Raw genomic sequence first — 24887 nt, forward strand, 5'->3', positions numbered from 1 at the left:
CTCCCTTACCTCAAATGGCTGCACAGCTGACACTGCATGTGAAAAAGCTGAATACCTAAACTCTGTGTTTGCATCTCAATATTGTGTCCCAAACCCATCGCCTTCTGTACCCACTGTGGAGGAAAATTTATATTAATGTATTCTAAATTGTAACAAATGGGGATTGAGAAATGTAAGTTTTATGCTATAAGTTGAATTGGCTGTCCTTTTTAGCCAAGAGTCTTTTGCCCTAAATGTTGATAAAATGTCTTGGTCTGGAGCGGTGTAACCTGGGCTGATAACAGCAAACCTTTGCCTTGAAATGTACGTCATGTACTTCTCACCGAGAAGACACATATGCAGTTTGAATTGGCAGCCCCCACCACTCTCCCATGAAATTAAAAATGCTTTGAAATGTAAAATTGTTTTAGTGCAAGCACGTGAGGATGTATAGCATCTCAGTGGCTTGTACTCCTTGGGACTGACCAAGTACCAAGTTAGAATAAAACTCTCTGATGTAATGTGAAAGTGAATTGAATCGGGTTGGTTTAATTGTTAACTAAAAGTAAGAATAAATGAAATAGAACCAAATAATATTGCAACAAATGGGGATTCTTAAGTTCATTGTACGAGGGTGAGAAGTGTATGGTGGATAATTAGAAAACAAATTGTTTCACAAAGAAAGGACTCAGTGTCGGTGGGTTTTATGAGGATTTTATAACCAAATCGGACAAACGTTAAACTCTGCCTAAAGTTAAATAGGATTCCACAATCAACCAGGAAGAATCCTTCAACGATCACAATGGGGTGGGTGAAAAAATCCACATCACCACCTTACCCAGTCTGTTCCTGGACTCTGTCGTTTTCTCCTGACAAGGTGGAGAGCTTGCTGTCAAACCTCAATTCAGATTCTGCAACTGGTCCAGACGGCATCAGCCCTCGTGTTCTAAAAACCTGCTCCACTGCTCTTGCTCACCCTTTCTCTGTTCTATTCACCCTCTCATTTGCTCAAGGTCATCTGCCATCTGCTTGGAAATCAGCAAACATTACCACTCTGCATAAAAAAGTGCAAAAACAGATCCCTGCAACTACAGACCAATCATCCTGCTCCCAATCATCTGCAAGGTCATAGAATCCATAATCGCTTCTGATATCAAATCCTTCCTCTTCTCCAATGGCTTGATTTTCGACCATTAATTTGGATTTACACCAGGTCACTCTACCCTGGACTTGCAGCTTGTGCTTTCCCAGCAATGGACAGAGGTCCTAAATGCCAAACATGAGATTAGAGCCATCGCCCTCGACATATCACAAGCTTTTGATACAGTCTGGCATCCTGCACTGCTCACCAAACTCTCTTCTTATGGTATCCAAGGCAATCTCCATCATGGCTCACTGAATTCCTTTCCTGTCACAGTCAACGTGTGGCTCTTAATGGAATTCTCTCATCTCCTCTTCCTATCCAGGCTGGAGTTCCTCAAGGCAGTATTCTTGGCCCTGTGCTTTTTCTCGTTTTCATCAATGATTTCTCACACTCTCTGGAAAATCCTCTTTATCTCTTTGCTGATGACTTCACCCTTCGCCGTACCATATCTCATCCCTCTAATTGGCAGGCAGCAGCCTCTTTACTCTCTGCAGATCTGGATAAAAGCACAAGCTGTTCAAACACTTGGAACATGTCTTTCAATCCTGACAAATCTCACACCCTCACAATATCTCTCCAAAAGGACCGTCTGGAACAAACTCCAACACTCTTCAATCCCACTCCTCCCTCCAGGTCTTCAAAACAGCTGTTCACTACCATGTCATATCTTCCCCCATCCAATACCATGATCGTTACTACCCCCATTAGTTCACCCCAAATCCACCTCCTTAAAATTCCCTGTTTTCCTTCTTCAAAGTCCCTGTAGTACCATCTTGTTTACCCCGTGTACCCCACCCCACCCCTCTCCCTTCCACAGATCTCCTATTGTCTCTGTTCCACTATTTTGTATTTCCCTCTCCCGCCCATCTTGTCCCCTGCCTTGTTATATATTCTATGTGTTCACTCTTCCATCAGTCTCAGCACGGTATAGAAAAAACAAAACAAATTGTGTGTCAGACACATAAATGATCAAGTCGATGCCCAAAACCAGGTGACTACCTCAATCCAACTCACATTCTTCAGCAGACTTGTGCGTGATACCAGGACATCATCTGTAACGTCCTCAGTTTCATCAGGAGACAAGGCCATTGCTGAAATATTCTTTCCCTCCAATTGCCAGAAGAAAAGGCAACCATCTTCAGAAGCCGTGAGCAGATAATGTTGGTCGACAGTCACGCACATCTTTACACAAAAAGGAGTGATCGAGAGCCAAAGAGGAAATTAGATGCAAAGTGAAAGCAAAAAGGACATGAATTCAATGATACTACAACCGAAAAAGCAGGAAGAGAAGTGGACAAACCTTTGTGATGGTAGTTGTATGTGCTGGTACCCTTCGTCCCTCTCTATTTGAAGTAAGTGGCATTGAGAAGACTTGGAGGAACCCTTCCCTGGTGCCAGCAAGTAAGGCTTTCCCCTCTTCTTCAGGTTCTGCACAGATTCTGCTGCTTGATGTTACATTGCAAAATAGCCCAGATTCTTGCCATTGGATTGCCATAGCAGTTATGGGATAACCGGGAAAGAAGATTTCCGATTTCACCTGCAGCACAGTGCTTGCTCTTCACAATAACTTTCCAAATAAAGCATTTTGACATTGCTACGTATCTACAGGCAAATTGTCCTGTTCTTTGGTGTTTACCAGAACATACAACTGGAGAAAAGATGACACTTATTGATATATCTACAGTATTATTATTCAATATAATTATATAGATTATTTATAAGAATTATATATGTACAACGAATTTTTTTCCCATATAGAAGGATGTAAAGGGTGCTGTCTTGCTGTCTTTTATGGAGACAGCGTTTGAGTGCCCATTTCAACTTGCCCTTTGTGAGATTTAAGTCAACCACGTGCTATGGGTTGGGTCACGTTTAGGAAAAAACAGCCAGAGTTAGTAGATTACTTTCTCCTGAAAGGTCATTTGTGAGCCTGTTGAGTTTTTTTTTTTTTAACAAAGAATCCAAAAACAAAACGGTAATTCATACATACTAAGCATGCCTACCCATCACATTGCCAACAGGTTTAATCAAAATATTGCATGTTTTTTGCAAGGCGCCAATTTTTTTTTAATCAAATTAATCACACACATGCCAATTATCTTATGTATTTTCGTTTTCAAGGTACACAAAGAAACTTTAGGTACCGACGGATTTTAATCTTTATAGGGCACCCCTTTATATGAACTTTTCTGGAGCATTACTTGCTTCCTCCTTAGAACACAAGGGTAGTACAGCATGCACATGAGATTTTTTGAATGTCCCTTCTTTTCTATTGTCTGGAATTTTCTACAAGCTATGCAATGTCCCTTCTTTTCTATAGTTTGTCACATGGCACATGCCATATAAAGGGCCTTTTCTATGCCCCTGACAATTTTCCCAAGAATGACCCTTCTTTTCTATAGTTTGCCACATACCATATAAAGCGGTCTTTTCCATGTAACTGGTATTTTTCCCCAAGAATGGAACGGTTTTTCTGTATTACATGCAGTCTTCCATGTTTCAGCCAGTTTTCTTCTAGAATTAGAGTACTTGAAAAACTGATATTTTTTCCAAAGTCCACTTTTACGGTGTCCCTAATTTTTGCTATGTCCCTAATTATGTGGCTGTGGGTAACTTCCAAGTCTCAACAAGTGTCCCTCTATTCATATTCACAATTTCACGAACTTTCATCCAACATTTCATAAGTTATGAGCCCGTGTGTTTGACTATTTTACTACCAGTCAAAATTTTTCTATGTCCAACTTTTTTGGGTTCTAAGCAATATGAACATAAACTATATAGATATGAACGCAAAGTAGTAAAAAAGCAAAAACTATGGCACTTAGGTGGAATTTGTTTTGAAAGCCATGAATGAGACGTATTGGCCGATGTATATTCCAAGTTTCAGCTAATTTCAATGTATAGCCTTTGAGATTTGAGCGCCAACACATTTTGGGCAGATGGACAGACTGACAGACGGACACCAACGTTGATTTTAAAGGTTTTTGTTAACACTCAAGAATGCGGAAACGGACTTTTCTGAAACTTGGAACATATTACCTCAACGTACAAAGGATCGACTTCTGAAACTTGCAGCCGATTCCGTCCAGTAGAAGCCGAGAAACCAATTTTCAGTCCCTGTGTTAAAGTTGCATACAGAGAAACCGTTTAATATAAAAGGAGGGGCGCTTCGCGCTTCTCATGATCACGCTTTCCTTTATTTCTGAACCTTGTGTAGATAATTGAATGAATACGTACTTTGTGGATGGTGTCTGATGAATTGAATGGATACGTACTTTGTGGATGGTGATTAATTGACTGATTAGTTGACTTAGTACCTACTTTGTGGATGATGATGAAAAATAATTGAATAAAGTAGTACCTACTTTGTTGATGATGATTAATAATAATTGATTTAAGTAGTACGTACTTTGTGAATTGTTTCTGACTAGTTGAATGCGTACATAATTTGTGGATGGTTTCTGATGGACTTAGTACGTCCTTTGTGGATGATGATTAATTGATTTTGTACGTACTTTGTCGATGATGATTAATTGAATGAATGAGTATATACAATTGTAGACGACTTATTTGATGCGCAAATAAATTGATCTGCTAATGCATTTCCATAAATGAAAGATAGTGTTGCCCTCTGGTGGAAACCAAGCAGAATTGCATGATGTTTCAGACGGTTATGTGTGGATGACGTGTGGATAGTTGAATATGAGCCAAAACTATGGCACTTAGATGGAATTTGTTTTGAAAGCCATTAATTTAGACGTCTTGTACGATGTATATTTCAAGTTTCAGCTAATTTCAATGTATAGCCTTTGAGGTATGAGAGGAAATACATTTCAGAGGGATGGCCAGACTGACAGACACCAACGTTTATTTCAAGGGTTTTCGTTAAAAACTCACGAATGTGGAAATGGATGTTGCTGAAATTTGGAACATATTACCTTGATGTACAAAGGATTTACTTCTGAAACTTGCAGCCAATTTCATCCATTAGAAGCCAAGAAACTAATTTTCAGTCCCTGGGTTAAAGTTGCATCCAGAGAACCGTTCCATATAAAGGGAGGAGTGCTTTGGGTCTCCTGTAATTTTCTGAGGGCTTTGGTCCAGACATACAGATGGTGATATGTTCATCTGCCTTAGACACCACCTCTAGATGTGAAGAGTGATATGTTTGGTTGGAAGAGGGGTGGCAACAACTGGAATGCTAAAACCCAACGTGTCCACCAAGTTTCATTCAAGTCCATCCACAACTTTTTGAGATATCGTGCTAAATATCGTTTTTCGCCAGATCTCACAATGGTGAAGAATCACTTTAAAATTCCAGTAGTCAGATCCGGATCTTCACAAAAATGTAATCAGTTCGTCCTTGTCATACACTTAAACTGCCCACCAAATTTCATCAGGATCTGTCTACAACTTTATGAGAAATCCTGCACACAAACAGACAAACAAACAGACAGAAGGGTGAAAACATAACCTCCTTCACCTTCGGTGGCAGAGATAATAACATAAAATAAGGTTGCCCCCGTAGGGAGCGGGTGCTTCTATACAGTAAATTCTGAATGCAGTCAATATATTGGGTGATTCGCGGAGGTCAAAACGTCCAGCCCAGAGAGTCTGCGTTAGCTCGACTTCTGACGTAACAATCCCAATCGAATTTGTAGATATGATGCCATCTAAAATATAAGAATCTAATTTGTAGATTTGATGCACTTCAAAACTACTAAATACTATACGTGCATGAGGCCACTTGGCCTCATAAAAAAAAAAAACCAGACACCAGGTTTGTTTTTTTTGACAAATAAATGAGTTGTCAATAATCACAATAGAGACCTATATTTTATTCCTAAAGTCAAACATGGGACTTGAAGTGTTTTCAAGGAAAGTGAAGTGTTCCTTTAGTTTTCTTTGGCACACTGTACCATGAGTTGTGACTCCAAATATGTTGAATATTAATGAAGTCCAAGCATTTCTGATCTGTTTCATCAAAATTCCATCCCTCCAACTTGAACACTTCAGTGTAATAATTCATATCTTATTCCATGACATCATTGATAATATTATGTTTTGGTAAGAGGGAAAAGTTTATTGGACTTGTTCAGTACTGCTGTTGTCAGATGGTGGACAGGGCTAAACAAAAATCTCACATGTATGAATTATCCACAGACTAGCTTGGTTTTAGGGAGCTTACTTAGACTCCTAATCATTACCATTGCTGCTTTTATGCAGAATTTGAACCCAAAATCTTTGGAACCCCATCTCATCATGTTACCCTGGATTAGAATTGGAGTTTGCACATTATTTGTGAATTTTAACACTTTTGTGATTTAGAGTTACTCAGCAAGGAGTTACCAATAAGTACGACTGAATTGAAGTATCACGATGTAAAGCTCAAATGAAGAAGAAAAAAAATTATTATAATAGCATCACACCCAATCACGAGACGATAAACATACCTGTGAATCCACAACTTCAACAATCACCCCACTGGGCTGCAAGGAACGTGCCACTTTGTTCTTAACGTTCACAGCCTCGCTTGCCACCTCACCGACTGCATACTGTGTTCCAACAGGTCCGACGGAAAGGCTGTGAAAGCAGAAACCCTTAAATTCTGCCTCACTCGCTTGTAGGCTGGCTCCATCCTCACTCTTCTGCCACAAATTCCAAAGGAAGATGACTCCATCCAGACTCACAGTGCCCAAGCGCTGGTCATCTTGTCTCCAGTCCAAGCCACTCACCTTTACAGATCACACAGCAGACTTGGGATCACTTAATTTGTACACCTTGCTACTGTCAATGTGGACTTTTAGAAGAGTTATGCTATTTTAGATTAAATTAATGACTCCATTTAAAGTAATAGGGAAAGTTGTCAACCACGGGGCATAAAGTGATAACAATAATACCCGAGATAACTTAAAAAGTTTTTTAAAATATTAATAGTCAGAGTAGTTAATTACCCTGCTATAATAGGTGCTGTTGATTGGTGAAAGCAAAACTAAGTATTGCCTGATGGCTGGGGCTAAAAGAGCAAGGGTTAAATGAATAGTAGAACACATATTCAATGCTGTTTTTTAAAAGTTAACTATTTTGGAGAGCAGAAATTCTTTGCGGGTAACATTTTATTGTCCATCCTGTCATCATGAGGATATTACGAATCAACCACAAAGTGTGAACTGGCAATATATGCAGATCACAATAAGTAGAAAGCCTGGCGTTGGCTTCATGGTTAAGGTGGTGGCTTGGGATCTTGGGGTCCTGGGCTCGAGCCCTGTCGGCTGCTGAATTAACACCAGCGGGTTGACTCAGCCTGTCATCCTTCCGACGCCGATGAAATGAGCACCAGTGTACTGGTAATAGGGGCATTGCATCAGCGGCATAGGCGCGATAACCAATGATGCAACCGGCAGCCAAAAGGCTGTACACGATCGGTACAATAGGTGGTGAGGATAATAACCCCTATTGTATGAAAGGAATTAACCCTTTGAATCCTGGCGGCCGTTTTACCAGCCGCTATTCAAGCTTCCATAAACTTGAGCGGCCGGTTTAATAGCAGCTATTCAAACCTCGATATATCTGAGCGGCCATATTTTTCTCCAGGGAGCACAGGGTGCCCAGGGTGGGGGAGCTAAAAGTCCAGTCCTAGGAGCTCAGGGTTCAAAGGGTTAATGAGCCAGCTAGATTTTACTGACAATTTAATCGTGACATGGTAATTCTTTTGAGGGTAGCTTTGGTTTTGAGAAGCTTAGAATCTAAATCCTTCATCCTGCTGCTTTCAGCCAGATTTGAACCACAATCTATGGAATACCAGTTCTTACCACTAAGCCACTGTCATCCTCAAAAGGTTACTTTCATTTAATAAAAACTCTCAGAAAAACTGAACATGGGTTGATGTGAGATATATCATGCAATTTCAACGAATGCAGGGAAAGAAAAGCTCCAAGTAACTTACCTTGCCAGTATGGCCATGCAGACGAATGAGGCAGTTGAAAGTTACACAACAGAATACGTGCACCACATTTTCACTGGCAGCAGATAGCAGGTGCCCTCCATGGCTAAAAACCACCTGTATAGCAAAATATCAGGTGATCGCATTCAGGAACCAGAAACATTAAAGTATTCTAGTGAATTTCAAAGCAAATGAAGAGCTATTTGCAACAGATTGGCCTGCTCAGCATTCACATGTAAGTATCCAGCTCATGATGGATTGAAATCCCGTACACAAGGTGGGGGGAGAGGAGAGTTGATGAAAAGGTTATCCTTCATTTTCGAGGAGGCAAATCTTGGCTCATATGTTCGTCCTTTTGTGTAGTTACCATCCAATGTCACACATTTATCCCAGTGGGTTGTGAGTTTCCTGATGCCATTGCAACAAAATCAAGTCTTTAGCTCTGAACTATTCTGAAAATGCAAAAAACTTTTTGAATCCACCTTATACTGTACTAATTTGTCTATTGTATATGCAATATGTGTAGATGAGGCTTTGATCATCATAAAAAAAAATAAAGAAATAAAAAAGTAGCAAACTGAAGAAAAAAATAAAGAATATGGGGAAAGATAACAGAAAAGAAAAGAGAAGAATTAACAAGATGTGAGAGAAACTAAAGCAATACCTCATGACAGGCACAGACCGGTAACTGTCTTGAGCAGCGAGGTCCATCCACAAGTATGGAGAAGTATCTCAATTTGTCTGAAAATCCAGCGGCAAAGAAAAGAGCACTTGGGTGCAGAGCTAGGCTCAGGCATTGTTCCGCAAACACAATAGAAGTCTCCAGTAGGCTAGACACAAGAGAGTAAACAGCAGGAAAAAAAACCAAAATAGGGGAATCAAACACGGATGTCAATCCCAAAAAGCCCATAAATTATGCAAATAAGTCATCGAGCACTGGACTGTGCAGACCGGGTCTTGTAGCTCCACACATGCACGGAGCCATCGAGGGAACAGGATGCAACAATTGGACACCTTGCACACACGGCCAATCCAGACACGGGTCCCACATGTCCAGTGACAGCGATTGGCTCCATTCCGATCTCACCACCCTAAAAGGAGTTTTTAAAACGAGTCCAACGTAATGAGAAAATACTGCGAGTCAGACAGCAATAAAACAAGAGGGAAATTAACAAGATAAATGTTGGTTCGAGGGTGAGTAGCAGAGGCAGAGGGAGGGATGCAAGTTAGTGATTTGAGTGAAGGAAAAAGAAGAAGAAGAAACCAGGGATCATAAAGAAAATAATGAAAGATACTGTATTTCATGAACTGGGAGAAGGATCTGATAAAAAAAAAATGAGAAACATTCTTAAAATTCCTTGCCTGGGGTGTCAAGTGTAGAATATAAAGCTGTTTCTGATCAGTTGCAATCACCAAAGAGTCTCCAGACAATGAGACACACATCGACACCACGATCTGGCTCTTGTTCTTTCCATCACTATCCTGCAAAGATCCTGGTGGGACCTGCACAGTACCACGAATCTTTGTTTTACATGAGCCCCCCCGAACAATATCCCAGATTACTTTCGAGACTTCCTGGTCAACATTGCGAAAGCCTCATTTCAGTGTGGGGCAGTTTTTACGGCACTGTTTCAGCGAAGATTTGTTGTACTGTTTGGATAAGGGATAAATATTACCTTAACAAGTCCCATCTGCTTGTAGTCCTTGCTGTCATCATTGGCTTGGAACAGCACCACAGTTTCTGGGCTCATAAAGCAGGCCAAGCCTGGACCGTATGCAACCAGGGGCCTCAAAAACTGTTGTGTCCCTGACAGTGATGGGCTGAGGTAAGAACAAAGAGGGGAGGGTATGTGAAAGTAAATAATGACATCAAGAAAACATTTCTGTCTAATCTCAATTTATATCACCACAGATTATTGAATAAGTCATATATATATATATATATATATATATATATATATATATATATATATATATATATATATATATATATATATATATATATATATATATATATATTTGATTGCCTTGGCAATGAGGTCAGTTCTGGCAGTGTCACTGAAGTCTCCAGTTGAATACGATCAAACTCCACACTCATCATGAAGATTTCTCTCCCTTTGGTGGCGACAGCAATCCGATGATTCTTGAGCCAAGTGTGAGACAAAATTGCAATCCGACGGTGCTTCAGATATGATGGCAGAGACAATTGCTGCAGCCTGCTGCCAATTTCTGGCAGCTTGTAAAGCTGCAGACCACATGGGCCTGTAACGCTCACGTGGCTCATTCCATCCGAGTTTATACTCACCTGAATATTTGTAAAACACACCACAAAAGGATTATCATCACGTTTCAGTTTATGAAGAAATACAGTAGTCTCCCCCCCCCACCCCCTCCTCCTCCCACATTTACTGATACATTTTAACACAATTATTTTTACTACCTTTGTAAACAATGGAAATTGGTGCTTTAGATAGAGTTCCCTCGCCCTTCCCTTTCCCCCTGCTGCCAATGGGAATTCCAGTACAGCACCTGCAAAGGAGGGCCAGGCAGGGTCTCACTAATCTTCTGAAAACTCAACAACTTCTTTCGCTCCCAAGACCAAACATACAGCTGACAATCGGCCCCAGCTACAATAGCAGCAAGGTACTGGCCGTTGGATGACCAGGAGACACTTACAATAGCCTGAAAGTGTTCCGGCAAACGGATGGTACATCGGAGTCTGGGGATCAAGGGATAGGTGAGAGGATAATATTAATTTTCCATTTTTTTGAATATGCATAATCTTAAACAAAAGTATCACCAAATTGATTATATTCTGGCTTCCATATTCACAAGAGAGATAATGTCATTATTATTCAACACGTTTATGTTATATTTTGGTAACCGATTCAAAACATCAAAAAATAAATTTATAGCCAAAGGTAAACTTTCCTCACTCATTTGGAATTCCAAGTGGCAAACTTATACCACATATCAGATGGCTGTATGTGCAGTCGTGTGACGGACACAGAATGTGACCGAGCTGAGTTGAGAAGAGTTGAAGATAACCATTTTATTTGAAACAATTAATTTTGGCAGGATTATGACATGTATAGGGTGTCCCAAAAAAATATACAACTTTTAAAATGCTTCGTTTGATCCTAAAAAAGCAGTAATTTTGTCACTAATGCTTCATTTCTTGTTGCAGAGACCCTGAAGTTTATTTTGATACCAAGCAAGCGCCAGAAAAATGCCAAGACTGACCGTACAACAACGGACGAAAATTGTTGAACTTTGGCACCAGACGAAAAGTGTCATACACGTGCAACGTCTTTACTCGAGACATTTGGGTATCCACTTGCGCCATGCACCAAACTTTCGGACAATAAAGTGAACCATCACAAAGTTTACCAATGTGGGAACCATCTGTGACCTTCACAAGGGTCACAGTGGTCGGAAGAGGACAGGTCGTAGTGAAGAAAATGTGGAAATGGTGAGACAGGCGGTCGTTCAGAGTCCAAAAAAATCGATTCGACGACTTTCTGCCAAGACAAACATTCATAAGAGCACCGTTCAGAGGATCCTTCGCCAAGACATTCATGCCTTTCCATACAAAATTCAAATGGAAATGGTGCTTACTGATCAACAGAAACGCAAACGACGAGACTTTGCAAATTGGTTCTCAGGAAAGTTGGAGGAAGATGCAGACTTCCTCAAAAAACTTCACATGATGGCCGAATGCCATGCTCACTTGTCCGGGGAGGTAAACAAGCAAAACGTTCGGTACTGGGGAACTGAAAATCCTGGTAATGCATCAACTGAACTGGTGCCTCGATCTGTTCTCAAAGTCAGCATGTGGGTGGCGGTTGGTTGGTATGGGATAATTGGTCCATACTTCTTTGAAGATGACCAGGGACGCACTTGCACGGTAAACCAGAGGAACTATCGCGAAATGATTCAGGAATTCTATCTGCCTGAGCTACGTGTTCAGGCCCGTAGGAGAAACAACCTGATCCAGATGAGAACCCAGTGGTTCCAGCAGGATGGAGCACCGCCCCATACAGCCAGGGAAACAAGGCGTTTTCTCAACTAACATTTTGAGGGCCGCTTTATCTCCCTCTACGAAGACGTTGAGTGGCCACCGTATTCCCCTGACCTTACTCCTCCAGACTTCTTCTTGTGGGGGTATCTCAAGGACAGGATCGATGGAAACCCTAGGCCTCAGACTCTTGATCAGCTGAAGGAAAACATCCACCGAGAAATCCAGAACGTTCCTCAGGAAACGTTTCCCAAAGTGATGGAGAACATGACAACATGTTTGCAGGCAGTGATTGGACAACGTGGAGCCTACGTCGAACATGTGGTCTAAAAGAAAACGACGATTCTATACCAAAATTTAAATTTTGGTGGCAATTTTGACATTGGTACAATAAACTTCAACCTTTCAGCTTTCTATCCAGCCATATATCTTTTTTAAAAAATATACGTTATGACCATCCTCTTTGCAGATGAAAAGTTGTATATTTTTTTGGGACACCCTGTAAACTTACTGGTACCATGAAAAGCAGCTCCATTACACTGATCTGTAGCACCCAAGTAAGGAAAATGTTCTCATCCCTGATTATATACTGCAGGATAGAAAAATGCTGTTTTGTGCTGTAGTCTTACAGCTTCTTTCTCTTAATTAATAAAATAATAGCTCGGTGCTCATAACAGCTTGTACTGTACATCATGGGAAGGGGTTAGAGTCGAAGAGGCAGGAGGAGAATGTGGATGGGTGTTCATTGGGATGGATGAACTCATGCATCTGCGTATCTGGAAAGACAGCTTTCAATCTCAGAATACTTAAGTCGGTATGCAGCCACAAACCGCTGTTGGGCTGAAATGCCGAGTTTGAGTTGCTGACAGGAAAGCTACACTAAACTTGCATGGTCAACGATTATGAATCAACTTATCTACCACTCAGGTAGGAAGCAGTGGAAACGGGCATGACCATGGTTGGACAGTTGGAAGGGCTCAGAGGTGGAGGCAGATAAGATGAATAAACAGCAAAGGATTAATAAAAGCTCATGTGACGAGGCAGCGGGTCATATTTCTGTAAGAATAGAAGCGGTAATCATGAAGATGAAAGAAATGAAAGGATGATTGAAAAAAAAATACAACATATAAAATAAAAAAAATCACTCATAGAGTGACACTTGGTGAAACGGAATGGCACTTGGTCGAGCGCATACCTCCGCCAGGCTGAACAGTTGAAATTTTGTATCTCGCTGATAGGTCATATCTGAATCCGGAACTTAACCAAAATCAAATTGGCTTGTTCTTGTTACCTAACCAACTCTTGCACCTCGTTTTGTCACAAGTCGTCCACAACTTTTAGAGACATCATACTATACATAGTTTCTGGCACCATCTCTAATTGGGGAAGAATGACTTTTAAAAAATTCTCAAATTCGTATCCGGCTCCGGATTCGAATATTTACCAAAACTAAATCAATTAGTCCTTTTGACACACCCAACCGGTCCACAAAGTTTCGTGTGAATCCATCCATAACCTTTTGAGATATTGTGCTTTTATATAGTTTTTGGCACCATCTCTCAATCGTGAAGAATCACGCGAAAAATTCTCGAATCCGGATATAGATCTTCACCAAAATTAAGTGTTGCTGTCCTTGGCCAGTCACCGACACACTCAAATATTTCAGAACGTTTACTTGAAAACTGAAGCCGAGCTCGGTGTGAGGCAGGAGCACCACCCCAGAGGGGAGAGCAGTACTCCATTAGGCTGCAGATAAGAGCTTTGTATGTGGATGTTAAGATGTGGAAATTGAGAAGAAAGATTTGTCTGTGGAAGTTGAGATGTTGAGATGCGATTTGTGCATTTGAGATGCGATCAAAGTGCACAAATCTATCAGTTGAAGGGACGCAGGTTTCCCAGTCTGACTTTCATTTAAATAGATTTTAAAACATGAAAATGAAATATTTATGCATCCAGTCGAGAATGACTAATGTCGAGTAGAAACTGAAGTAAACTGTATATGACCAGGCTAAAGAAAAATTCATTTCCAAATGAACAAACCTTTGTGTTAAATCTGTGTTGGTTGGCAATGAAACCTCATGCACTGCAATGCACCTGCAACTGCCCGGTGCTGTTCTGCAATCAGGTTTCTGCAATCGGATATGCCCAGAAGCCACCCTTTTACCAAGAGCCACTAGTCTCTGTCTTGGACACACTGCCACTGCTTGAATATCAAGACCTGCAGTTGATGAGAATAAACATGGAGAAAATAAAAATTAATGAGGTTTTCAAATCAAGCTTAATATATTGTTGCAGGCCGGGGGGTCGGTGGCGAGAATGACCACTAAGTGGGGAAAGCTTGCGTCGTCTCCCACCAAACTCCCCGGAATTGTAGGCCATCGCTCGGATAACTTCGTGAGCCGGCGGGTCGTTTAACCGACCGTGGAACGCCAATATCTTGACTGCGTGGCATAGGGTTATTTTGTCTAGATCCAACGTACTTAAGTAACCACTCGGTCTCGGCTACCGGGGATCCACGCCCTCGGAACGCCTGGCCGAACCGGATTCACTCTACCGGCAGCGGTAAAATTACACCTACCGACTACCACTCTGCCACCCACCTTTCCGGCTCGGATGCAGTCGAGCGGACCTGACAAGGACGTCCCGGCTACAATTGTCCGATTACCGGGGATAAAACCCCGCCTAAACTCAGATCCGAACCATGCTGGACCAATGCAAGAAGGGACGGAAACGGACTGGGAACATTTCTAACATGATTTATTTACAGTAAATGAAGACACAAAGCAAGACTTATCGCGGATATGCAAGAAGTATTTACAATGTTCCAAAAGCACTTATTCCGTTCTACTTGCAAGACGGGCCCACACGCAGACACACACACACACACACACACACACACACACACACACACACACACACACACACACACACACACACACACACACACACACACACACACACACACACGAAAATAAACCCAGAGTTCTTTATTGGACCCTCACAGCCAGGGAGAGAGACGAGCTGGGGGTCAGAGTCCAGCTGGGTATCTGACCGTTGGAGGAAGGGGTTGCTCCACGATGCGGCACCTGACAAAGGTCGTTGGTTTAGTCCCCAGTCGCACATGTGGGACTCGTGGTTCGTGGCGGAGCTCGGGTGGTGAATAGCAGGGTCCACGGAGGGGGGTCAGGGTCGCTCTTTTCGTTCCTTGTAGAGGGCCAGCAGACACGTTTGCCGCCTTCACGACCTTCTGCTCAACCCCCCCGCTTCAAAAGAACTGCACGCTCAACAACAACCCTGTCGAAAACCTCCGAACAACCTTCGTAACAACGCCTTCATGACAGCAAAAACCCACCAAAAAAACCCACACTGCCTCAGAGAGTGCTCGGGAATTTATGGACCTCCCTCAGCAGGGAGGGGCCTTGTGAACACACCTCGCTGTCCACCTTTGATTTGACAGGGTCCCATGGCATACCTCTCCGGGGCAGGGTGTCGGCCTTGTTTGGAGAAAGCCGAACCTCCCCTCCGCGCGTGTTCGAAAAAGCTCGTGGTGGTGAAACTGCCTCGAACATCCTTGGGAATCCGTCTCAGGCAAAGGTGCGCTGTGGCTCCTAAAGTATGTTTGTCATTTGTTGACATTGGTCAAATGTTTTTGGAATACCTTCAAATCCAATTCTATATCGCATGTTCCTATTCATTCTCTTATGGGAGTCTGGGCTAAAAGGGCTAAACATGGATAGCAGGCTGGCTGGCTGGTGAGGACAAATCAGTAATGTGCAGGGAAGCTGGTGGACTCTCTCGTAGTGTTACAGGCCTCGGTGATTTAAACACACAACAACATGACAGACAATCTCCTATGAATTTCAGCTCATTTGATGTTCTTCACAAGGAACTTAATGATTAACCTCTGGTGAATAGCACAGGTGAATAGGATGACAAACCTCATCCTTGTTTGGCCGAGCCTGCTTTGTTTGACCGGCATTGATGTCATGTCCGATTTAAGTTGCTCAGGGCAGACTATCATTACAAAATTTCAGCATCGAACTACATTAGAACACTGCATGATAAACTTGTTTTGCTCCACTTGACCGCACTATTGGTCAATACATGATGCAGATGTAAAATAAACTAATGGAAATAACACCTGGGGTTCGGTCTAGTTCCGCATGATTTCATAAGATGCTTTATACTACAATACATGTAACTTAATATCAATAAACATCAATAATATTTTAATTCTACAACAAAATACAACAATAAAATCAGTAAATAATGGTACAAAATGTGAACAAACATTGGTCAAAACATTCAGTTCTGATCAGAGAACCGGAAGACGCCAGTTAGTTTTGACACACACTGTACCAATTTGGAGGTCAACGTAACGAAAAAAAAAATGAACATTACATTATACACTTTAAATAACATGATTTAACAAAGTTTTAAACATTTTGAAGGAGATTCAGTGACAATTCAAGAATAACCATGAACGGAATAAAAGGGGAAGAAGAAATGAACTTAAGAGTGCTCCTTCAGACTTTGGAGTCATCATCCACACCAAAGCGACTTCTTCAAAGTGACTTCTTTCATTGAACTGAAGTTGTTCAAAGAAAGAAGTCGCTTGGAAGTTATTAGAAAGTTCTTCAGCAATTGAGTGGTCCAAGACTGGATCAGTCTCCCACAACACGTTGTAGAATCTTTATCGATCCAGTCATTCAGAGTTAACTTGGACAGGCATTTGTGGAGGGAAAGATTTGACTTTCACTGAACCCTCACACATGCACACACGTTAAGTTTTGCTGAAGCAGAGACTGGGAACTGCAGGATACAACCTCCTATCCCATACCACGATGACGATGATGATGATGCCAAAGTGGATTGACGAGCCCTCTGCTAATTCCGAGATAAATGTGATGAAAAAAATGAATGTAGCGGTAAAATTGAACAATAAAATTTTCACCTTAACTTATACAGGGTGTGGAACTAATATCTGACATCCATTTCTGTCATAAAACAAACCTGAACTGCTAAAGAATTCCAATACTAATGGTGGCATCTATGTACCTTCCAGTACGAATGCTAAAACACCCTTCAGAGCAGCGATTGATAACATAGATGCCAATGTTGACACACCTGATGGCAAGGATTTCTTCCATGCTTTGTCAGCATCTATTTTCCAGAAAGAATCAAATGATGCTTTGCTAGCAAATGAGCCATTGTCAATGCACAACGTACCACTGACAAAATTGAAAGATGTTCCCAAAACTATTGTGACATTAGAGGATTGTTCCATTGTTGGTCACCCGAAACCCCTTGTGAGCCCACACTATCCAAAGTACGGCACATTCAGCCATGGGCAATCCGTTGCATAAGCCAGTGTTCAGGATCTTGCTCGGTTGATTGCCTGCCATTTCAGCCGCAGTTGTGCACAAGTGGACAGCCTTCAATTCTAAGGTCAGTCCAAACCATAACACCATGCAAGACAAAGTGCATGTCTTGCCCTTGAACAATGCTCCTGCAAAAGACTGGAAGACACTGGTAACATCACTCACTCAATTGACAAAAATCAAGGAACTAACCAGAGAGCCATAAGATGAACAGCCAGTCTGTGTTTGGTTGGATATGGACCGATACAAACATGTGTTGAAGTTGCCATTCCTGGATGACAAGTATGCTAGTAAATGGGAACCATCCCCTGGGGGTGTGCATCCACGGTGGTAAACGTCTGATTCAATTGTTTTTTGGGGTTTTTTCTGCACTTTAAAACTTTTGTTTTATTTCGATTGAATTATACATTTGAACACTCAAGAACAAAAAACGCCTTGTTTGCACTTCCAATAACCTTCAGTTTTTCAGGAGTTGGGCAACATTTCATGCCGTCTCGACCAATCAAATTTGTCGCGTGCTCTGAGGACGGAGTAACAGCGAAATTCAGCCAAAATGGTGGTGCCTAGCGATACAATGACATACAGGGCCAGATTTATGCTCGGGAAACTGGGGAACTTGCCCCGGGACCTCCACCACCCGACAGGTGCTCTACCACCCAAGGGCTCATCCAGGATTATCGATCGTTTTTGTGAATTGTAGCTTATTAACCCGATATTAACCAGTGTAGCATATTTGCGACAAACCTGGGGCATTCAATGGGTATTTGAAAAGTCTAGTTGGAAATTGTTTCGCGAATATAGTCCGCATTCACTTGTTCGAGGGATTTTTACTTTCTCTATTCACAGAATCAGATACCAGGAACATATAGAGCAATGTTTCTCCTTTCGTTACTGATAATTCCATTACTCGAATTAAATCAAACTAGTACAGGCCCGTAGGTGCGTGCCCGAATGTGAGTGTCAGTATGTGCAGCCTCTCTCTCAAACCTCGAAAAGGCACATCCGCGGGTCCCCAGCAATATTCCTGGCAAGTTTCAATCGTACAAAAGAAATAATAAATAAATAAACAAACATTAATTGTGATGTCATTGGTGACGTCATAGCACCGTGTCCTGTCATTGGTCGACAGATAAATGGCTGTAACTTGGGAACCGCTCATCTGATTAATATCAAACCTTGAAAAGCACATCCGCAGGGCCCCGGCAATATTCCTGGCAAGTTTCAATCAGATCGGACCGTTGATCGTGCAAAAAAAAAAAAAAAATACATAAAGAAACATTAATTGTGACGTCATTCGTGACGTCATAGCACCGTGTCTTGTCATTGGTTGACAGATAAATGGCCGTAACTTGGGAACTGCTCGTCCGATCGATATCAAACCTCGAAAAGGCACATCCGCGGGTCCCCGGCAATATTCCTGGCAAGTTTCAATGAGATCGGACCGGCGTTCGTCGAGAAACGGCAGTCGCAGACAGACAGACAGACAGACAGACAGACAGACACACAGAGATTGCTGGAATTATAGATGTAGCTTGGAAGTTGTCACAGTAATACAATATATTTTTGACAAGTTAATTGCATGCTTTGCCAATCTTCAGTTGTGTCTGGAATCCATTGGTGGAAATAAAAGCCAGCGAAACCACTCCTGAAATGATGTATTTTATCCAATAATGTAACTCGTGGAGCTTGCAATGTTCTTAAGGCAACTATGCAAATAGAACATTCAATAGGGGTGCCACAGAATAATATACAAGAGCTTAGGGTGCAATCAGTGAAAAATATTGAAAACCCACTGCTTTACTTCATCGTTGGTGGTATAAAGAGCCCCCACCACCCAAGTGTGCCCCAGGGTCTCCACCACCATAAATCCAGTGTATTGACAGAGCTAACTTTTTTCCAAAAAACATCTGCTTGTTCAGTGCATCATTTATTTTTTTTCAAAGATTGTTCCAAAATCGTAAGTTTCGTTGAGAAGAGTTGGCAGAAGGTTCAGCTCTGGACTGTTCCGTTTGACCCATCGGTTTCATATGGTTGCCATCACGCCTGTTATTCAAACAAAGTTCAGGAACAAAGCTAATATAGATCGTGCTCAGAAATGTAAAGCGAGAGTTGAAAAGGCTCTTTGCATGTCCTTTTTCTCAACACTGCATGGGGTAAAGTGTTCTCTGAACTCTCCAGTCATAACAATGTTTTTTGTATTTAATGTCTCTTATTTACTCTCAAGTGTTTGTTACCTTCACAAACTTTGTTGCGAAGGTTACGTTTTGATCGCTGTGTATTTATTTATTTATTTGTGAATATGTGTGTTTGTTTGTTTGTTTGTTTGTTATTCGCATAATTCCAAAAGTATTGAACTGAATCACAGCAAATTTGGTGGGATGATTGGTTATTATCCGAGGACCATTTGATTAGATTTTGGGAGCGATCGGGTCAAAGGTCAAAGTCATGAAAAGGTCAAAATCGTCTTTTTACCATAGCGCGGTCAATTTGTATCCAATTTGCATGCAACTTATGCCGAAATGTTCAGAATTCAATGCCCCATCTTGTGAGATGTGACATGACACAATGACATAATAACCCTTATTAGCGGTTGGGAGTCAAAAGTCAGGGGGGGGTCATGACATTGCAAAATGTGCGGTTTTAGTCATAACACGGTCAATTCTTATCCGATTTGCATGAAACCAACACCAAAATGTTGACTCTTCTGTTCCCCACACTCTAATACCAATTACAAAAAAAATTAAGAGTACAAAGGTCAAGGTCGAGGTCATGAAAAGGTCAAAATCGTCATTTTGTACAATGAATGTTTGTTTGTTCACAATAAATAACTTATTTAGAAAAACAGAAACTCGTGTGTGCTAAATGCCCCTAAAATGCCAGAAAATAATTTCTTATAATGTGACCAGTTGTCATCAGATTGACTTGACACCGACACCCAAAAAGGTCAGGGAGTTCATACAGAAATTGTACAATGTACGTGAATCAGTGTCAAACAGCAGGAAATTTAATGTTTTTAAGCCATCATAACACATTTGAGATGGCAGATGTGGTATGGGATTAAATACCCTCACAATCAACGGTTTCTGGGGGGGGGGGGAATGCAGTGTTGGCGAAGGTATGCGCTCTACTGAGTGCCTGTTCTAGTTGGAGATATTTTTTTGAAGTGCTCAATTAAAGAAATAGAAGCTTTAATCAAAACAACAGTTATAATAATATTATGTTGTTCCTTGAATAATTTCTCCTCTTGAACTCTGCTGAAGAGAATCTTTTTTTCTAATTACAAACATGCAAAATCAGTAAAACATTTCTGTGAAAACTATACATCACCTTGGAAACATCACCTTGGAAACATATCTTCAAAAACAGCCAAAGTGTCACATGTAAGATGATGTTTCATGACGAGCGATACCTACAGGGGTTGTGAGTTCTGTTCATCAGACATACCTGAGATAAAATGCTGGGTGGAATGCAATGAGCTGTAGAGTATACAATACGAGCCAGAAACCAGGACCAACGTGGCCTCATCAAGCCAAGAAGGTACACCAGGAACATCCACACGTATACCCCATGACCACAAGGGAAACGGCATCATCGCCATGTCATTACTGCAGTTGTGACGGAAACACATATGGGCAAATGATGATTCCAAGCAAAAAAGTAATGCATTAAAACAGTAACAGTATCTATGAGGTTACTGAGTGGGTGGTTATTTAACACAGTTGTATTAACATCCCAGGTCAGTGAGCATTATTAACTTATATAATGAATCCACAAAGATTAAATATACTATGCTTGTTCAGACAAAAAGTCCAAGACTTGAGTGCCTCCAAGGCAGTCTTCGACCCAAACTTATTCCTCATCTCTGTTAGAAACATATACAATGCTCAGTAAAACTCTGCTCCATTTCACAGATGATCTCACATTGTGCCGTACAGTATCCCAATCCACTCATAGGTACTACACAGCAGCTGCAGGACTCTCCGCCGATCAGGAATTAATTACATGCCGATCTGATCCTACTTCCATGATAATAACCTGTTTGGGGAATGACATCCCGGGTTCAATCCAGCGGTATACCACAAACTTCTCACCCCAATCTATATCCCAATCTTTTCTAACCCCAGTAACCCTAACTCAATCCTCTAACTTGCAGGTTACTTGCTCCACCCCCTCTCTCCTCTTTTGAGGATAGGTCATTCTCTTGCATTCTTATATTCAACTGTGGTCCCATTGTCACAACAATTATTTCTTATATTCAACTGTGACCCATTTTTACTCTCCGTTACCATTGAGTCCTTTTTTTTTGTTTTTCCAAAAAGTGCAGAAGTAAGAATGTGCAATCGTTTTAAAATTGTTTATGTATTTGTATATGTAGCGTGTCCTGCCTTTGTCCATCCATCATTTATTTTTCCATCATAACACTTAAGAGAGTATGTCTATTTACATTCCTGGCTCAAAGGATCACAAACCAGAAATGTGTAGGTGAAGGATACATCTGCAGGAACTGAAAAATCATGGGTGAAAGACATGAGCTACATTTGACCGAGAATGATATAGCATGGTGTGGAAGTGATCTGACACACTTGGGAAGTGTGGATGTGGTTAGTGAAGTGGAGCTATCTCATTAGCTGTTGCCAAGCAGGCCCACCCTGTTCCAATCAGATTTGTGATAAAAAAAAAAAGGGGAAACAGGGGCAGAGTGAGGGTTGAGTTGAATGGAGAGTTCAGGGATCCAGAGTGCATGTCCTGGCACTAGTGAGGAGACTTGAGATGTCAATCAGGGACCAGGAGGTGGCGCATGAAGACCAGAGAGTGTTGTTCGCTTATCTTGGGGACCCAAGGGACTCTTCAGCTACTGATGATAGAGCTGTGACTTTGTGCGACCTTATTAGCTCAACCTATGAAAACAACCTTGCAACTGTTAGCAAGTTCAACTGTAGGCCGAAATGTTGCTTCTGCTCAGCACAGAACTGTGAGATTTAACCTTTTTGTTTTGCCCATAATCTCCCTTTGTTCTGTCCCCTGTCAAATCCCATATCCTTCTTCTCAAGACTTCAAGGCAAGGCGTTCCATGAACTCTGTAGTTATTGTGCCTTGCATGCCTTATTCCTGCACAGTTTGTTGAGTCGATCGCTTCTGGCCACTGGATTAGGGAAGCTGGCAAGACTGGACTTAAGAACGGGAGATTGCCGTTTTGGTTGTTCTTGCAACAGGGTTGCAGCAAGCCTAAGACCGGATCGTGTGACGACCCTGAAAGAACATTCTGGGATATTTAGTATTAACTACACACAAGCTACTGGAAGCCCATGGGAGAGGAAGCTTCATGAACACCCTCTCTAAAGGACACTTCGACTCCCTGCAGAACCTCTGTCATATGTACATCGGAAAGAGTTTAACAAATGCTGAGAAAGTTTTAATCCTACTCCACAGCAGTGGAACACGACATTCTAAGGCCCTTTCATCAAGTGTACAAAAAATACCAAATGCCCTTTTTCAAACAATTATCACTTTAAAATATGAGTTTAAATACTGTACAGTATTGTTCTAACTTCCAAGAGCCATAAAAGCCAGATGTCACGGATTTAATCAATTTCAAGACACATTTCACATGACTGACAGAATAATAAGAGGCCAAATATTTAAAGTATGCAAATATAGTGGAATTTTTGACCCGACTCTTCCCCACCATGCCCTTATGCTTCATAAATGCGTCTTTTATTCCAGAGTCTCCTGTCACCTTCATCGAGAGAGAATAATGTCACTTGGAACAATGGGAAGAACGGTGCAATGACGTGGAAAGGACACGCAGCCCTGCAGAGCTCAGTTCTAGTTCCCACAGATTTTGGAGTTTTTCCTAGAGAAGCATCATTTTAACGGAACGTCTCTTACGCGACCTGGTTGTGGATTCCGCTTTATAACCTCAATTTTTCACCATACTGGTGCTCGCCAGAGGCGTTGTTCTTTTATTCAAGGACATTCCCCGTTTTCCCTGAGGAGTTTGTCCCTGAGACCTCGTATCACAGACTTTTCGCGAGTTCAAGCGGTGTGTAGATGCACTACAGGACCACACACTAGAATTTTCCCCAATTTATTTTGTGCCGTTTTTATTATGCAAGATGTGAATCGTCGTCTCCCACCAGACTCCCCGGAATTGTAGGCCATCGCTAGGATAACTCCTCAAACCGGCGGGTCACTTAATCGACTGTGGAATGCCAATATCTTGACCGCGTGACGTAGGGTTATTTTGTCAAGATCCAATGCACCGAAGTAACCATGCGGTCTCGGCTACCGGGAATCCACGCCCTCGGAACGCCTGGCCGAACCTGATTCACTCTACCGGCAGCGGTAAAATTTCACCTACCGACCACCACTCTGCCACCTACCTTTCCGGCTCGGATGCAGTTGAGCGGGCCTGCCCAGGACGTCCCGGCTACAATGGACTGATTACCTGGGATAAAACCCCGCCTAAACTCAGATCCGAACCATGCTGGACCAATGCAAGAAGGGACAGAAACAGACTGGGAACATTTCTAACATGATTTATTTACAGTAAAAATAAAGACACAGGAAAGACTTATCGCGAATATACAAGAAATATTTACAATGATCAAATAAAAACACTTATACAGTTCTACTTAAAGACGGGCCCAACACACTCAGATACACACACACACACACAGATGCTTTATTGAAGACCCCCGCAGCCGGAGAAGAGAGACAAACTGGGGGTCGCAGTTTGGCGGGGTACCTGCAAGCTGGAGGCAGGGGGTGCTCCGCGGTGCGACACCTGTCAATGGTGGTCCGGCTCAGGGGCTCGTGCCCGTGGAGAACCCGCGTGGAGCAGACGGAGTCCCCGGGCAGAGATCAGAGTCGCGAAAGAGACCCACTTCTCCCGGTGGAACGCCAGGGAGACGGCGCACAATCGACTTGTATTCCTGGCGGTGGCGCTAATGTCGGACGGGTGACGAAGTCTCCTCTCACTCTCGTTGGATCCACACAGCTCTCGCACTTCTCCTTTCTCTTCAGACGCGCCCCTCTCTGAAATACCCATGAAAGGGAACAAAAGAGCCTTCGTACGGGGCGGAGCTCCGTGAAGCACACGCCACTGTCTGCCTTGATTGGACAGGGTTCCACGGCATGCCCTTCCTGGGCGGGGTTTGGGTGAAGCACACGTCACCGTCCACCTCGATTGGACAGGGGTCCACGGCATGCCCTTCCTAGGCGGGGTTTGGGTGAAGCACACGTCACCGTCCACCTCGATTGGACAGGGGTCCACGGCATGCCCTTCCTGGGCGGAGTTTCGGGTTGGGCGAGCGAAGCGCTTGCTCATTCGCAGGCTGAATGGTCCGCTGGATGTGGCGTTGGAAGATATGTGGTTTGAAGATATAACCTACCGAAAAAGAAATCGCAATGCACGCCTTT

General features: G+C 42.2%; 1 protein-coding gene across 4 annotated transcripts in view; it reads right to left on the reverse strand.

Moving 5' to 3' along the window:
• The window catches only part of LOC147031857 (cilia- and flagella-associated protein 57-like), a 37656-nt gene extending 16570 nt beyond the window's left edge, over positions 1-21086 (reverse strand). For all 4 annotated transcript variants that reach the window (XM_085853069.1, XM_085853058.1, XM_085853049.1 and 1 more), the window contains exons 1-12: positions 20910-21086; positions 14125-14302; positions 10596-10785; positions 10094-10371; positions 9743-9887; positions 9429-9569; positions 9018-9157; positions 8731-8896; positions 8070-8183; positions 6577-6858; positions 2424-2660; positions 2138-2305 (exon numbers count right to left, since the gene is read on the reverse strand). In XM_085853069.1, coding sequence (XP_085709195.1) covers positions 2138-2305; positions 2424-2660; positions 6577-6858; positions 8070-8183; positions 8731-8896; positions 9018-9157; positions 9429-9569; positions 9743-9887; positions 10094-10371; positions 10596-10785; positions 14125-14302; positions 20910-21063 — 2193 coding nt within the window. In that variant the 5' untranslated portion in view covers positions 21064-21086. The remainder of the gene's footprint in view (positions 1-2137; positions 2306-2423; positions 2661-6576; positions 6859-8069; positions 8184-8730; positions 8897-9017; positions 9158-9428; positions 9570-9742; positions 9888-10093; positions 10372-10595; positions 10786-14124; positions 14303-20909) is intronic.
• Positions 21087-24887: the final 3801 nt, after the last annotated feature.

The sequence above is a fragment of the Eptatretus burgeri genome, chromosome 2 (assembly GCF_056783735.1).
Source record: "Eptatretus burgeri isolate ZD-2024b chromosome 2, Ebu_testis_v1, whole genome shotgun sequence".
NCBI classification, from domain to species: domain Eukaryota; kingdom Metazoa; phylum Chordata; class Myxini; order Myxiniformes; family Myxinidae; genus Eptatretus; species Eptatretus burgeri.